A 16,135-nucleotide genomic window follows, 5' to 3' on the forward strand; every position below is an offset into this window, starting at 1 on the left:
ATTTTGGCATGCATGCCAGATGCCATACATCTTATTCCTCATTGTTTCATGTTACGTTTAATGCAATTTGGAATTATCTTGTCTCTGGAACAAGATTAGTAAACACAAACTTATCTCTCTTCTGAGATAATGGGATTTTGTACCTGAGGACTAATTTCATAATTGGTAATTACAAACATTATTTCTTGCAGATGGGACGGCATTGTGACTAGATTATGACAACTATGAAGAATGTTCATTTGGTTTGTTGGAACTCGTGGCTTAATGGACATTGTACAATACCTGCCTGCAGCAAGTTACCGTTTAATATCCATGACTATGATGTGATTTGGGATCATAGTTGTCAGAGAAATTTGTCTTCATGAAGATTCCTGACATTGGTGATGTGATGAATAAATTTGAAGTCCTTGGAATTGTAGGTGAAGGTAAGATCAAGAGTCTTGACTGATGTCACCAAGTGTGCATATTGACATAACATGCTCCAGATGGACACATTTTCCTTAAAAAATAAAAACAAATTTGCTGAAAACATAATAGCAAATGTCTACATTGTTATTCATATATTTTTTAAAAATCTTTTTGTATCACGGAAGAGATAACATTAGTTGCAAATCGCCACAAATTGATGCATGATTTGCACTGCCGTATAAAATCTGGAGTTTGTTATCCACCTCTCCATGAGCTTCATGATGTTGTTGCATTTGCATTTTTAAAACAAATTAAACTAATTAAAGAAAATTAGGGCGAGTATTTAAGGATGAGATTTATACTCGTGCGTTGGCACTCAACCTCATCGGCTCAAAAAGGGAACAGTGGAAAATATAATCTCATTGCGCAGATAGCAAATTGTTCTGAGTTTTTCAAATTTTGCTTATTTTAAAAAAAATAATTTTTGTTTGTCTTTTTAACCCTCATCCAATTTGGCCTCCGCTGGAGTATTGTGTCTGGTTCTGAATGCTGCACTTTAGGAAGGATGTGTAGAAAATATTCACAAGACTAGTTCCAGGGATGAGATACTTAAGTTAGGAAGATAAGTTAGGTCAGTTTTCCTTGAAGAAGAGAAGGCTGAGAGAAGATTCATGAAGTATTCAAAATCATGAGAGTTCTGGATGGAGTAGATAGGGAGAAATGTTTCCCACTCATGAAAAGAACAAAAATTACAAGGCACAGATTTAAAGTAATTTGCAAAAGAAACAAGCAATGTGTGATAAAGCTTCATGCAGTGAGTGGAATGCTGTCTAATAGTGTGGCGGAGGCAGGTTCAATCAAGGCATTCCAAAGGCAATTGGACTATTATTTAAAAAGAATGTGTAGGATTATGGAGAGAACGTGAGAGAATGGCACTTTAGTGAATTGCTCATTCTGAGAGTTCGTGCAACCACAGTTCGCCGAATGACCTCCTTCAGCACTGTAAAAGTTCTGTGATTCTCTTTGCTTCTTTTTCCTCAACCCTAAAATTTCAATGGTTAAGCAGATAGACTGCTGGTCCCATCATCCACTAAGGTTCTAGATACCCCTTTGGCCTCTCTATGACATTGCAAATTGCTAGAATAATGCAAAGTTTTTCCAAGGTGAAGGATGAGGGAAGAACTGTAACAAATAGAACACGCAGTGAGATGCTCTGGCCTAACAAATGCAGAGTCATTGTGTGTTCAGAATCTGAATTTACATTTTAAATTGTTTCTATTTGTTTGGTTTTTAAAAAAATAATTTTTATCGAGATTTTCAAAAACATATCAAAAACAGAAAATAACAAGAAGAAAACAGTATTAACAACAACAAAAAAGAGAAAAAACACAATAACCCCCAAAACCAAATCCCCCCCCCCCCCCCCCCCCCCCACCCCCCAGCAACTACAAAAAGAAGAAATAGGTAAGCACCCTGATTATTCAATAAACACATGTGTCCCCCCCCCCCCCGGTTGCTGCTGCTACCGGCCTCTTTTCCTACCGTTCTGCCAGGAAGTCCAGGAAAGGCTGCCACCGCCTAAAAAACCCCTGTACTGATCCCCTCAGGGCAAATTTCACCCTCGCCGATTTGATGAACCCCGCCCTGTCATTGATCCAGGCCTCCACGCTTGGGGGCCTCGCATCCTTCCATTGAAGCAAAATCCTCCACCGGGCTGCTAGGGACGCAAAGGCCAGAATATCGGCCTCTTTCGCCTCCTGCACTCCCGGCTCCACTGCAACCCCAAAAATTGCGAGTCCCCAGCCTGGCTTGACCCTGGATCCTACCACCCTCGACACTGTCCTTGCTACCCCCTTCCAAAATTCCCCCAGCGCTGGGCATGCCCAGAACATATGGGCATGGTTCGCTGGGCTCCCCGAGCACCTAGCACACCTGTCTTCGCCCCCGAAAAACCTACTCATCCTCGTCCCGGTCATGTGGGCCCTATGTAGCACCTTGAATTGTATGAGGCTAAGCCTCGCACAGGAAGAGAAGGAATTCACTCTTTCCAGGGCATCCTCCCACGTCCCCTCCTCAATCTCCTCACCCAGCTCCTCTTCCCATTTACCCTTCAGCTCCTCCACCGAGGCCTCATCCACCTCCTGCATGACGTGGTACACGTTCGAAATCCTCCCCCCTCCAACCCACACCCCCGAGAGCACCCTGTCCCGTACCCCACGTGGGGGCAGCAGAGGGAACCCCTCCACCTGCCGCCTGGCAAACGGCCTAACCTGCATGTACCTAAACATGTTCCCCGGGGGGAGCCCAAGCTTCCCCTCTAACTCACCCAGGCTCGCAAACCTCCCATCCACGAACAGGTCCCTCAACCTCCTAATAACCTACCCTGTGCCAGCCAAGAAACCCGCCATTGATGCTCCCTGGCACAAACCGGTGGTTCCCCCGTATCGGGGACTCCATCGAGCCCCCCACCTCCCCCCTATGCCGTCTCCATTGCCCCCAGATTTTGAGGGTAGCAGCCACCACCGTGCTTGTGGTATACCTCGTTGGAGGGAGCGGCAACGGTGCCGTTACCAGCGCCTCCAGGCTCGTGTCCACACAGGATGCCATCTCCATCCTCTTCCATGCTGCCCCTGCCCCGTCCATTACCCACTTACGCACCATCGCTGCGTTGGCAGCCCAATAGTACCCACAGAGGTTGGGCAGCGCCAGCCCCCCCTATCCCTGCCCCGCTCCAAAAACACCCTTCTCACCCTCGGAGTCCCATGCGCCCATACAAATCCCGTAATACTCCTGTTGACCCTCCTAAAAAAGGCCTTCGGGATAAGGATGGGGAGGCACTGGAACAGGAACAAAAACCTCGGGAGCACCATCATCTTGACGGACTGCACCCCGCGCGCCAGCGACAGCAGCAACATGTCCCATCTTTTAAACTCCTCCTCCATTTGCTCCACCAGCCTAGTGAGGTTAAGTTTGTGTAGGGCCCCCCAGCTCGTAGCCACCTGGACTCCCAGGTACCGAAAGCTCCTCCCTGCCCTTTTCAGTGGGAGCCTACCAATCCCCTCCTCTTGATCCCCCGGGTGCACGACAAACAGCTCACTCTTACCCAGGTTGAGCTTGTACCCTGAAAAGCCCCCAAATTCCCTAAGAATCTTCATCACCTCCGGCATTCCCCCCACTGGGTCCGCCACATATAGCAACAAGTCATCTGCGTATATGTGACACTCGGTGCTCCTCCCCACCCCGCACCAGACCCCTCCAGTTCCTCGACTCCCTCAACGCCATGGCCAGGGGCTCCATTGCCAACGCAAAGAGCAAGGGGGGCAGTGGACACCCCTGTCTCGTCCCCCGGTACAACCGAAAGTACTCCGATCTCCTCCTATTCGTGGCTACACTCGCCATCGGGGCCTCATATAGCAGCCTCACCCAACTGACAAACCCCTCCCCGAACCAAAACCTTTACAGCACCTCCCACAAGTACCCCCACTCGACCCTATCAAAGGCCTTCTCCGCGTCTAATGCTACCACTATCTCTCCTCCCCTTCTACCACTGGCATCATTATAACATTCAGAAGCCTACGTATATTGGTGTTCAGCTGCCTTCCCTTCACAAACCCCGTCTGGCCCTCATGAATGACCCTGGCACACAGTCCTCTATCCTTGTGGCCAAGATCTTCGCCAACAGCTTGGCATCCACATTTAACAACCAGATCGGCCTATATGATCCACACTGCAGCGGGTCCTTGTCCCATTTAAGGATCAAGGAAATCAGCGCCCGTGACATAGTCGGGGTCAAAGCCCCCCCCCCCCCCCCCCCCCCCCCCCAAACCGGGGGCTCGGACCGGTACAATTCTCCATAAAAGTCCCTGAAGACCCCATTAATGTCCACCCCCCTTCGCACCATATTTCCTCCCCTATCCGTCACTCCACCAACCTCCCTGGCCGCGTCTCGCTTACGAAGCTGATGCGCCAGCATCCTACTCGCCTTCTCCCCATATTCGTATACCGCTCCCTGTGCCTTCCTCCACTGAGCTTCCGCCTTTCTGGTGGTCAGCAAGTCGAACTTGGCCTGAAGGTTACGCCGCTCCCTCAGCAGTCCCTCCTCCGGAGCTTCCGCGTATCTCCTGTCCACCCTCACCATCTCCCCCACCAACCTCTCCCTCTCTCTTTGCTCTCCCCTCTCCCTATGGGCTCGGATGGAAATCAACTCCCCTCTAATCACCGCCTTCAATGCCTCCCAAACCGTCCCCACCCGGACCTCCCCGTTATCATTGGCCTCTAAGTACCTCTTGATACACCACCGAACCCCGCCCGCCCACCTTCTCATCCGCCAGCAGCCCCACCTCCAGGCACCAGAGCGGGCGCTGGTCCCTCTCCTCCCCCAGCTCAAGGTCTACCCAGTGCGGGGCATGGTCCGAAATGACTATGGCCGAATACTCGGCATCCTCCACCCTCGAAATCAGCCCCCTGCTCAGAACAAAAAAATCGATCCGGGAATAGGCTTTATGCACGTCGGAGAAAAATGAATACTCCCTGGCCCTCGGCCTCGGGAACCTCCAAGGATCCACCCCTCCCATCTGATCCATAAACCCCCTCAACACCTTAGCCGCCGCGGGTCTCCTGCCCGTCCTGGACATGGATCGATCCAATGGGGGATCCAGCACTGTATTAAAGTCCCCCCCCCCCCCCCCAGTATCAGGCCCCCTCGTCTCTAGATCCGGAATACGGCCCAACATGCGCCGCATAAAACCCGCATCGTCCCAATTTGGGGCATAGACATTTACCAGCACCACCCGCTCCCCTTGCAACTTGCCGCTCAACATCACATACCTCCCTCCACTGTCAGCCACCACCTTTGATGCCTGAAACGACACTCTTTTCCCCACCAGAATCGCCACCCCCCGATTTTTTGCATCCAGCCCCGAATGAAACACCTGGCCTACCCAGCCCTTCCTCAGTCTAACCTGGTCCGCCACCTTCAGGTGCGTCTCCTGGAGCATAGCCACGTCCGCCTTCAGCCCCTTCAGGTGCGAAAACACCCGGGCCCGTTTGACCGGCCCATTCAGCCCCCTCACATTCCAAGTTATCAGCCGGATCAGAGGGCTCCCTGCCCCCTCCCCTGCCGACTAGCCATAACCCATCCCCTGCCCGCTCCAGGCCAGCACCCCCCGCTCGGGCCCATTCCCCACGACGGCAAACCCCCACCCCAGCCCCCCCTGCATACTCCAGCTCCTTCCTGGCCATTTCAGCAGCAACCCGGTACCCCCCCTCCCAGCCACGGTACTCCCGCCATAGCACTCCCGTGAGCCAGCTAACTTCTGCTGACCCCGGCAGCTCCCGCCACACCTCCGACCCCTCCCAACGTGGGGCTACTTCTCCTCCCCCATACCCATCAGCAGACCCTCCTCTTCCCCCTCCCGCTCTCGCGTGGGAAAAAAGCCCGTGCTTCTCAGCTCCGACCCCGCCCCCATCCACCCTCAGCGCGGAAGCAAAAGAAAGCCCGCGCTTTCCCCCTGCCCGACCCCGCCCACGCAAAAAAGACAGTGCCCCACCCGCCCTAGAAACAGCACACAACCAGCTTAAAACAGAGACCCTTCCCACCAACAGTTAACACAGTTATTTACAAACCCCCGACCCTCAGTTAGGGTCCAACTTCTCGGCCCGCACAAAGGCCCATGCCTCCTCCGGGGACTCAAAATAAAAGTGCCGGTCCTTATAGGTGACCCAGAGACGCGCCGGCTGTAACATGCCAAACTTCACACTCTTTCTGTGGAGCACCGCCTTCGTCCGGTTGTACCCGGCCCTCCGCTTAGCCACCTCCGCACTCCAGTCCTGGTAGATCCGCACTGCCGTGTTCTCCCACTTGCTACTCCGCTCCTTCTTGGCCCACCTAAGCACCACTCTGGGGTCAACGAACCGGTGGAACCGCACCAGCACCGTCCGTGGCGGCTCATTCGATTTGGGCCTCCTGGCCAGTATTCTGTGGGCCCCCTCCAGCTTCAGGGGCCCCTGGAAGGACCCAGCTCCCATCAGCGAGTTCAGCACAACGACCACATAGGCCCCCAGGTCTGACCCCTCCAGCCCCTCCGTGAGGCCCAGGATCCGCAAATTTTTCCGCCTCGACTGGTTCTCCATCTCCTCGAACCGCTTCTGCCACTTCTTGTGGAGCGCCTCATGCATCTCCACATTTTACTGCGAGGGTCACGGCCTCATCCTCTCTTTCGGAGGCTTGTTGTCGGAGCTCCCGGATCTCCACCCCCTGGGCTGTCTGCGTCGCCAGCAGCTTGTCCATATTAGCCTTCAGCGAGTCTAGCAGCTCCACTTTTAGCTCCCGAAAACAGCGCTGGAGAGTCTCCTGCTGCTCCTGCGCCCACTGCCTCCATTCCTCGAGGCCTCCGCCGGCCGCCATCTTGATTTTCTTCCCCCGCTTTTTCTTAGGCGCTGCCACCGCTATTCTGCTGGCCCCACTCCTGGTCCAGACCATAGACCACTGGGGATCCGCTGCAGACACCTTCCCACGTCGGGAACCGTCGAGCAAGTACCGCTGGGGTCCCTTAAAAGAGCCCAAATGTCTGTTCCTGGCGGGAGCTGCCGAACGTGCGGCTTAGCTCCGCATAGCCGTAACCGGAAGTTTCTATTTGTTTGTTAACAAATTGATGTGATTTTATTTGTGGAAATCTTTTTTTTTTTGCATTTCTCATATTTATAAACAGTTGTGTATATACATTAAATTTTTCTTGCCCGCGCTAGTGATTTTATTTTTATAAATGTTTTTTATTGGGTTTTTGAACAAAGTATATTTCCAGTTATGTACACAGAATAAAATATACAACAGCAGCTCTGTACTATTGGCAATATTATTTTTAACACATATGTAGGCATCTGTTTGTGTGGGGGGGGGGAACTGGGGAGGTACATATACATTTGGGTGCCGGAGGAATAGTTACATTGGTTGTGTCCAATATAGAGAAGGCAATACGCGAATGGATCTGGTATTGGTGATTGTTTTTAACCAAAATGGTTGGGTGGCACAGTGGTTAGCACTGCTGGCTCAGCGCCAGGGACCCTGGTTCGATTCTGACCTTGAATGATTCTCTGTGTGGAGGTTGCACATTCTTGCTGTGTTCCGTGGGTTTCCGCCAGGTGCTCTGTTTTCCTCCCATAGACCAAAGATGGTCAGGTTCGGTGGATTGACCATGCTAAATTGCCCTTTAGTGTCTGTAGGAGCGTTTTCAAGGACTGAGTATTGAGCTGGCTTTTACATGGGGTTCCTCCCTCTTAGTTACAGCTCAACTGAACACAAAGACCAGCAAACACATCAACTCTGGTTAAGGTGGTTTTATTTCCAAACTTGGTCAATGTATGAGGAAGAGTGATTTGGATTAATGTCAAAACCACTCTACTTTACAGTGGTACAGATGCTCCAATTATACAATTTTCCAAAAATCAATAGCCCACCCCAGTTGGACTTGATCCAATCCTTGCAGCTGTCAGTTTTATATTGATCAATGAAGTTTACTTTAAGCAACATGATGACTGTGGTCAGCTCATGATTGAACCTCATCCTGCAACCTGTGATGTTTTGTTTTGTTTTGCTGCCATTCCAATGTTACTTATATCAGCCAGTTCTTGCCCACCTCATTGTTCGTCTGGGTGCAGAATGTTTACGTTGGTTCCTCTTTACACCATGGATTGTCCATGACAGGAGGTTGGGGCCACTGATAACTGCTTACTGAGCTAACTGTGTTACTGCTGATCACACTATTTCTGTCTAATCTTGTTTGTCTTAAAAACGGGCAAATTAGCTAGCTTAAATCCCATCATGCATTGTGACCACTGCTTTTAGCAATAGCTTAAATGCTTGCTACTGCTATGTCCTAAAAATACATGTTTAATGATTACTGGATATACTTTCTATAATTAGTCTCAATCCTCAATAAACTAACTTATGTAGAACTAATCTCGTGTTATCCTAGCTATCCGGTTTTAAGGCGTCTCATCTCAGGACACCCCCCCCTTCAGTGCTAAAAGGTTAGGTGGGGGTACTGGTTATAGGGATAGGGTGCGGGTGGGGGTCTAGGTACGGTGCTCTTTCAGAGGGTTGGTATAAGACCCGATGGCATTGTTTCTTTCTGCACTGTTATAGAATCATAACAGTGGTCAATATGGTCAATAATTAGTCAATATGATTCTTCTATGCTTATTCTAAATTGTTACTTAAAAAGAAATACTGGGCATGATTTAATGGCCGCGACGCGCCTGACGAGAATCCGTGCGAACTGGTTCAATATCAGGAGCGGGTTAAATCATAAACCTTGCCAGGCGACAAACGATTTGCGATCAAACCGGCTCGTTCCCAGCAGTTTCCGGAATTCTCCCAGGCCGATACTCGCCGAGGGCCACCCCTGGGCCGGGAGGGGGGCTCAGTGCCCATGCATGGTTCCCCCCCCTCTGTAAACGTGCGCATCCTTAACAGGGAAACTATGGTTGCTGCTGTGGAATGCCCCGGCAGAGAAGTGGGGTCCAAGGTCTGGGGGCGGGGGGTGGATATGCAGAATGGGGTCTCCCAGCACAACTGGCTCGGTGGATGGCATCCAGTGCAGTTGCGGGATGTATAAGTTGGGGGGCGGTGGGGGGGGGGGGGCGTCGGCATGGTTGGGGAATATGGCACCATGTGGAGGAGGTGGACACATGCTCCCAGTGGCGGTTATGTTCACCGCAGCCACGAACATTTCTCCTTCGGGTCCATCCCAGGGCCTGAGTGGGGACTTCTGTGGCATCTCCCAAGCCACAGCCCACGGGTGCATCCATGAAGTCACGGATGCTGTGTTTTACCTGGCTGCCAGCTACATAAACTTTGACCTGGACCAAGCTCAGCAAGATGCCCGGGCAGCAGGATTCTCCTCCAATGCCGGGATGCCCCAGGTCAACGGGGAAATAGATGGCAAACATGTTGTCCTGCGCGCACCGGGGCAACAGAGAACCCCCTACTAACTGGAAGGGGTACCACTCCCTCAATGTCCAATTTGTGTGCCCACCACCTCTGAATCGTGCACATGTGCACGCTTCCCTGAGTGGGAGTGTTCATGACAGCTACATTCTGGGTCAGTTGGAGATCCCCGTCATCTTCGAGGCCACCTCAGGATGACTGGTCACCTCTTGGGGGACAAGGGGTACCCGCTGAGGCCCTGGCTAATGACGTCAGTATGGAGACCAATGCAGAGACCCGGTATAACGAGGCCCATGCTGCTACCTGGGCTGTCATTGAGCAGTGCATCAGACTTTTCAAAATGCGGTTCGGATGCCTGGATCCCTCTGGCGGTGCACTGCAGTACACCCCCGAAGGGTTTCCTGCTTTGTAATGGTCTGCTGTGCCCTTAACAACCTGGCACAATAGTGGGGGATGTGCGACTTTGTTTGAGGAGGATGAGCTGGAGCAGGAAGGGATGCTGACGAGCTAGCGCAAGAGCGGGAGAGGGAGGACAGGTGGTGATGGTGGCGGCAAGGGTCCGGCATGCATGGAGGGACAGGGAGACCCTCATCCTCCTCGCACGCTTCTCAAAGTACGGGGATATGCCTGGCATCGCACCTCTTCACCCCAGCCCCAGACCAGCCTAAACCACCCCCCTCCACCCCTCTCCCCACATCCCCACCCTGTTCCACCTGCCAGGGTATGTGCAACATCAGTCCAGGGCAATGGGCCTCGGTTGGCATTTTGAAGCGGGTCAAGGCAGGAGAATGATAACTCGCAGTGAGATGGGCTCTGGTGTTCCAAAGTCTGATTCCTGTCTGTCCGCTGCCAGCGTATTCGCACCCATCCTCTGCGCTGGATCCGCATTGGCGGCTTCTCAACGTGGTCCACTGCACAGGGGGCAAGGGCTTTGGGGTGGTGATGGGGAGAAAGTGGGGGTGAGGTCGGCCTGCCAGAAGAAATGACAGAGGCATTGTATCTATCGTGTGTAACACGTTTTCATTGTGAACACCGACACCCTCATTGTCCCTAACCACCAATGGTGCCCTCTCCCCTTCCAGTGCCCACTCAATGATCCTCAACTTTCTTCTCCTTGCATGCCCTATCGCTCTATCTAGGTTTGACCCTAGGATGCACATCGTAAGTGGAGGCAGCCTGCTGCCTTCTACACCCTGTGGCCGTAGATGCCCTAGCGGACGTCCCCTGGGGGTCCTGGTGCCAGAGTGCCCCTGCCGCATTTCCGGTGGCACTGACATCGCCATGCCACCTTTAAAAAATAAAAATAAAAATTTAAAGTAGCCAATTATTTTTTTTTCCAATTAAGGGGGCAATTTAGCGTGGCCAATCCACCTACCCTGCACATCTTTGAGTTGTGGGAGTGAGACCCATGCAGACACTTGTAGAATGTGCAAACTTCACATGAACAGTGACCTGGGGCTGGGATCGAATGCAGGTCCTCGGTGCCGTGAGGCAGCAGTGCTAACCACTGCATCACGTGTCGTGCCACCCTGTTCTGCCCGCTGACCTTGAGATGCACTGCTGGCAGGAGAGGGGAATTTGGGTGAGATGGAGATTGCTGTCGTCTCCCCGGTGGAGGCTGCTGGGCCGGCCTCCAGCACTGTCTCCGGTACCTGTGGGGCTCTGGGGATCATCATGGGACTGATGGGTGGCTGGAGTGAGCTTCAATTGAGGAAATGAACAAAAGGGCATTGCACTGAAGCATGGTGGATAATTCGGCCAAGTCAGGAGTAAATCTTACTGCAGTAGGTATTGGGGCTAGAGCGGCAGTCTCTGTGGGCTTATGCTGGAGAAAGGTACAGCGTTCACTGTGGGATTCCAGGAAGGCATGGTGAGGGGGATGGATAATCACTGAATCGCTCAGTTGGAGAAGATACTGGTAAAAGGGGCCTCAGGCAAAAGGAATGTGAGAGGAGCTTATTGGGACCAGTAATTGCTAAGAGTATCTTATATGGCCAGGTTAAGGAATGTGAGAAGAACCTATGGAAAACCCTACAATTGCCAAGTTACCTTATTTGGTCATGTGTGAAACCTCATTCTATACCAATGTATATGAGACAAAGTGCTTTGTATTGTACTTCACTTGCTCTGGGGGATTTGACAAGACTTTGGCAGAGTGAGTCAGCGTGCAAGCTGTGCAAATAAAGTAAATTGTTTTACCTACAATCCGACTCGGTATATTTACTGAGACCAGACTGAGGGCAAAAAGAATTCAAATTCTCACAATGGCCTCTGCATCATCCTGCCCGGTCAGCTCTGGTGCCTCCCTGTTGTCTGCACCATGGTGTTCACACCCTCGGCGATGCTCCTTAGGGGACATGCTCTGTAGTGCCTGAGCAATATCCACCTGTGCCTGGGACATGCTGTGCATGGCCTGGGCGATGACCACCTGCGACTAGGACATGCTATCAAAGCCCTCAGCCATGGCTGTAACTGACTGCGCCATGCCTTGGACACCAGCACTCATGGTACTGATGTCAAGCTGCAGGACTTGCATTGCGGACACCATGCTATCAGTGTTGGCCTCGGTGCCACACATTGCCAGCGTCATCTCCTGCAACCTTAGCCTTTGGGACTCTTCCAATTGGCTATATTACCTCCTGAGTCTCACGGCCTTGTCATTGCATCTGTATCAGCCTTGGAATAACCTGGTCCAAAGTCTCAGCATCTGACTGGATTCTGCAGCGTCCTGCGGTCCAACAGACCTCCGACTGCTGACTCCCTTGGATGTCCCTGCTTCTAACCAACATGCATCAGCAACTGTGCTGCTCACCAGATAGTGCCCCAGAAGCCTGTCCACTAATGTTGCCTCCCGAGGTGTGTGTCTCTGCGCTGTGGAGGAAGTTGTGACCCATCGATAGTGGTGTCCTTGGAGCTCTACTCCAAGGTGGTTTCTTGGTGGTGGGGAGAGGGACAGCCCCGGATGGCCCGGTCCCATTGGGTGGAGATCCTGCGGGAGGAAGGACATGTGGTCAGTGAGAGGGAAGGATCATTTTGTCAGATATATGCAACTCACCTGAGACAGGGCATCTGGGTGAGTGGGGGGGAAGATGGTTGACCAAGTGGGCCCTCGATGTAGGGCGGTGTCACGGGGCACTGGTGGCAGGAGGCAAGTGTCAGCTTACTCATGTGGCCCATTGGAGGTTGTTAGTCTTTTTCCGGCACTGTACTGCGGTCCTCCTGGTCAGGCTGCCCACACTGACTGCCACATCAGGAGCTCACCATCATGGTCGTTGAGGAACTTGCGGGAAACCTCACTTGCTACGGCACTTCGAACTTGTCCCGTTCGATTGCGCCCACTGTCTGCCCCCGAATTTAGTTCGTTGTGGAAGGTTTAATGATATTTAAGCTTGTTTTTCATGAAAAGCTGACAGGTGTATGTATGTAATTGTTACTTCAGGTCATAAATTCCATATGTTGTCAGGAATTTTACTCTAATTTTGTTCTCTGTTAAATTGCCTTGATCCTTCCTAGGGGTTCCCATGGGCTATTTCTTTGATTGTTGTTTGGTGGTCTGCTTGATTATGTCAGTGCAATTCAGGAATTGACTGAGTTCAAGGAAACAATGCAAGTGGTGCTGTCTAATTCATTTATTTTTCCTTACTTCGGAAAGGTACAGTTATGTTCAGTAACTGATTATGAATTTATATTCTGTATTTTGGCAAGAATTGAAAAAGCAATGAAGAAACTGGTATCTTTGACCGAGTTGAAGGTTTCTTTTAATATTTTGATCTCCCTCCCAAAACACTCAAAACATGTTTATCCATTGAAAAAAAACTAGGAATGCCTTGGCTAAATCCGTGTGTGTACGTGCGTGCGTGCATGTGTGTGTGTTTGTGTGGGGAGGGGTGTGGGTGAATATCAGATGAGAAGAAGATTGGGCTTGCTTCTGATGCTGCCTGAGATTGTATGACTCTGTTAATCGGCTGTATGTATAATGCCATGTGGGCAATATACTGGAACATGGTCAGTGACCATGGATTTGGAACCTGCCAATGAGTCACTGCCTCTGGAGAAAAGAAACAAAAAGGGGGGAAAATGGAAGCTTAAAATGTTTTATTTCAATAACCTAAGGCTTATATATTTTTTCTTTTACAGGAGCCTATGGGGTGGTACTAAAATGCAGGCACAAGGTTAGTAGTTTATTTGGGCAAAAAAACTTATCATTAAAATTTAAAATTCACATTTCAATTGCTCTATTGGTATAATCCATCCAGTAATGTAATTATGTTATATAATTATAGTAAGAAGTCTTACAACACCAGGTTAAAGTCCAACATGATTATTTCAAACACTAGCTTTCTGAGCCCTGCTCCTTCCTCAGTGCTCCGAAAGCTAGTGTTTGAAACAAACATATTGGACTTTAACCTGGTGTTGTAAGACTTCTTACTGTGATCACCCCAGTCCAACGCCGGCATTTCCACATCATGGTTATATAATTATGGTTAATGTACAGAATGAGCTAGTTCTGTTTAAAGTTAAAGTTTATCATAAGATTCAAATTTCAGATTGTCAACAACGAAATAGCATAGCAGCCATGTTGAAATGTAGTAAGTCGGAACTGATTTTCCCAGAATAACAATGTTATAAATGGGGGATTAGTTCCAGAACCCTAATTTTGCTGTAAAGTAATGTTCCCTTTCCATCAACCTGTCACCACGGAACCATGAACAGAGATATAGAGTCACCTCTTATTTGATGTTTTGTAGGTTTGAAGAGAAAACCAGTTATGATAAATGTTTTTAAAAATTCAAGCGTTTTGTAAACTGACATCCGACTTACCAGTTTCTGCTGAATCAGTTAGTTTTAAACTGGAGATTTTGTCATGTTAATGTTTGCGAAACCTATATCTGAGAAGCAATTTACCTTTCATGAAGCTGCGAAAGGCGGAAGGAAGGTTAAGGCACATAACAGTTGGTAAGGACCAACTGTTCGCTGTTGGCGTTGTAAAGTCAAAACTGGTGTTGTAAAGCTGAAACCGGGTGTAAATTATAAATGTTGTATATCCTGTTTATTGTAACTTGGATGTCATCACGTCAAGGACTGCCTGTATTGTATTTAATTTCAGGAAAATGAAAGTAAAGATCTGTCTAATTTCCTTTTTTGGGTAGTGCTGGAAATGAAGAACTTTCGGTCATAGAAGGAAGAAAATAACTTAAGAACTAAACTGCATGACCAAGAAATGACAAATTGCAAATAAATTTGTGTTTATCTGTTAGTTTCAATAAACTTACTGCATTGTCAAAATAGTTCCTGGGAAAAACACCATGGGGGTCATCTTCAACTTCAGTGGGGTCAGGTTGTCGGGGTGGAAATATTATTTCAGCTGTTTGGTTCCTTCTATATTTATTATTCCTTTACATTGAAGTAAAATAAAATGAATAATTTCAGAAGTCAATATATTTGAGAATCGCATAGTATGACTTGCCCTCTTAATTTTAAGTCACATTTACCTGTGGCCCAAATCCTGGAACTGTGCCTACTCAATGCACTGTTCCAGGCCAACTTTGAAAACGTAGATCTGCTGTTTTATACACTCTTAACGTGCAACAGCATTGACAGGATGGGTGGGGGTCAACATGGGAATTGTATGCTGAGCCATCCTTGCTGTCACTGTACTAATGCTATGATCATGCTTTGCATCCTGCAATCACATTGAACCAGCTCAATGCATATGGAAAATTATGGTATTAGATCACGAGACGCATAAATTATGGTATTAGATCACGAGAGGATATATGCTGCTAGTGGCTGTAAAATGTTTGAATTGTTTATGATCATGAGTGTCATTGCTAGTTGTGAATTATCCTACCTGCAATCAGTATTATCCTGGTAAAGTAGAGGTTTTTAACTTCTGTCTTGCTTGGCTCTCACTTAGCAGAGCTGCAGAGATTGGCAGTTCAGTAGAGTGATGGCCATGGGCACAAAGCCATGTCTCATCTTTCTATATTTTGTAGGTTTCTATGCAAAACAATATATAGTTGAAAGCATTTTCTGTTCCTCATTTTTAAGAGTCTTGACTTTGCAGTGTTATATAATTGTACATGCTGTAAATCTGAAACAACAAGAAACAATGTTAGAAGCATTTGCGTTCGGCAGCAACTGTGGAAGAACAGGGCAAAGGTATTAATATTTCAGGTGCGGACCTGAGGTGGGAGATTTTGCAGATGAACATATTTATTTTGTTACTTTTAAAATAAAGCGAAGAAGCATGCATGAAAGACCAAATTAAATGTCTTACAAATTGCTTCAGTAGAAAACAGATATGGTTAGGTGGCAGAAATAATAGTACAAGGTAACAGGAGAGAAATCAAAATAAAGTTGAGACATTTATGCGAAACAGAATTTCTGAATAGTTGAGTAGGGAGGACATGAAAGACCTTTAGAAATGGAGGCAAGAAAAACAATAGAAATAAATGTGTTGGCAGCCTGAGGTGCAGACTGCCCCACCATTGTGATCTGATGGAGCTCACCACCCCAAACACCAATCTGTGCTGCCACACTTTCTTGTTTCCACCACCCCACCGCAAAAAATGAAGAGCAAGAAGGAGCTAAACCAGGAAATGACAGAGGAGTTAAAACTAGAGAAGTACTCCGAAAGCTAATGGGGCTGAAGACCGATACATCCCCTGGACCTGATAGGTTGAATCCTAGAATATTAAAGAAGGCAGGTGCAGAGATGGTGGATACATTGGTAGCAATCTTCCAAGAATCCTTAAATTCTGCAAAAGGATTAGGAAA

General features: G+C 49.0%; 1 protein-coding gene across 2 annotated transcripts in view; it reads left to right on the plus strand.

The window, feature by feature from the left end:
* cdkl5 (cyclin-dependent kinase-like 5) overlaps window positions 1-16,135 on the plus strand; it is a 285,976-nt gene that overhangs the window by 49,387 nt on the left and 220,454 nt on the right. For both annotated transcript variants that reach the window (XM_038802545.1, XM_038802546.1), the window contains exons 2-3: window positions 192-425; window positions 13,493-13,527. In XM_038802545.1, coding sequence (XP_038658473.1) covers window positions 362-425; window positions 13,493-13,527 — 99 coding nt within the window. In that variant the 5' untranslated portion in view covers window positions 192-361. The remainder of the gene's footprint in view (window positions 1-191; window positions 426-13,492; window positions 13,528-16,135) is intronic.

Source organism: Scyliorhinus canicula, chromosome 7, assembly GCF_902713615.1.
Source record: "Scyliorhinus canicula chromosome 7, sScyCan1.1, whole genome shotgun sequence".
NCBI lineage: Eukaryota > Metazoa > Chordata > Chondrichthyes > Carcharhiniformes > Scyliorhinidae > Scyliorhinus > Scyliorhinus canicula.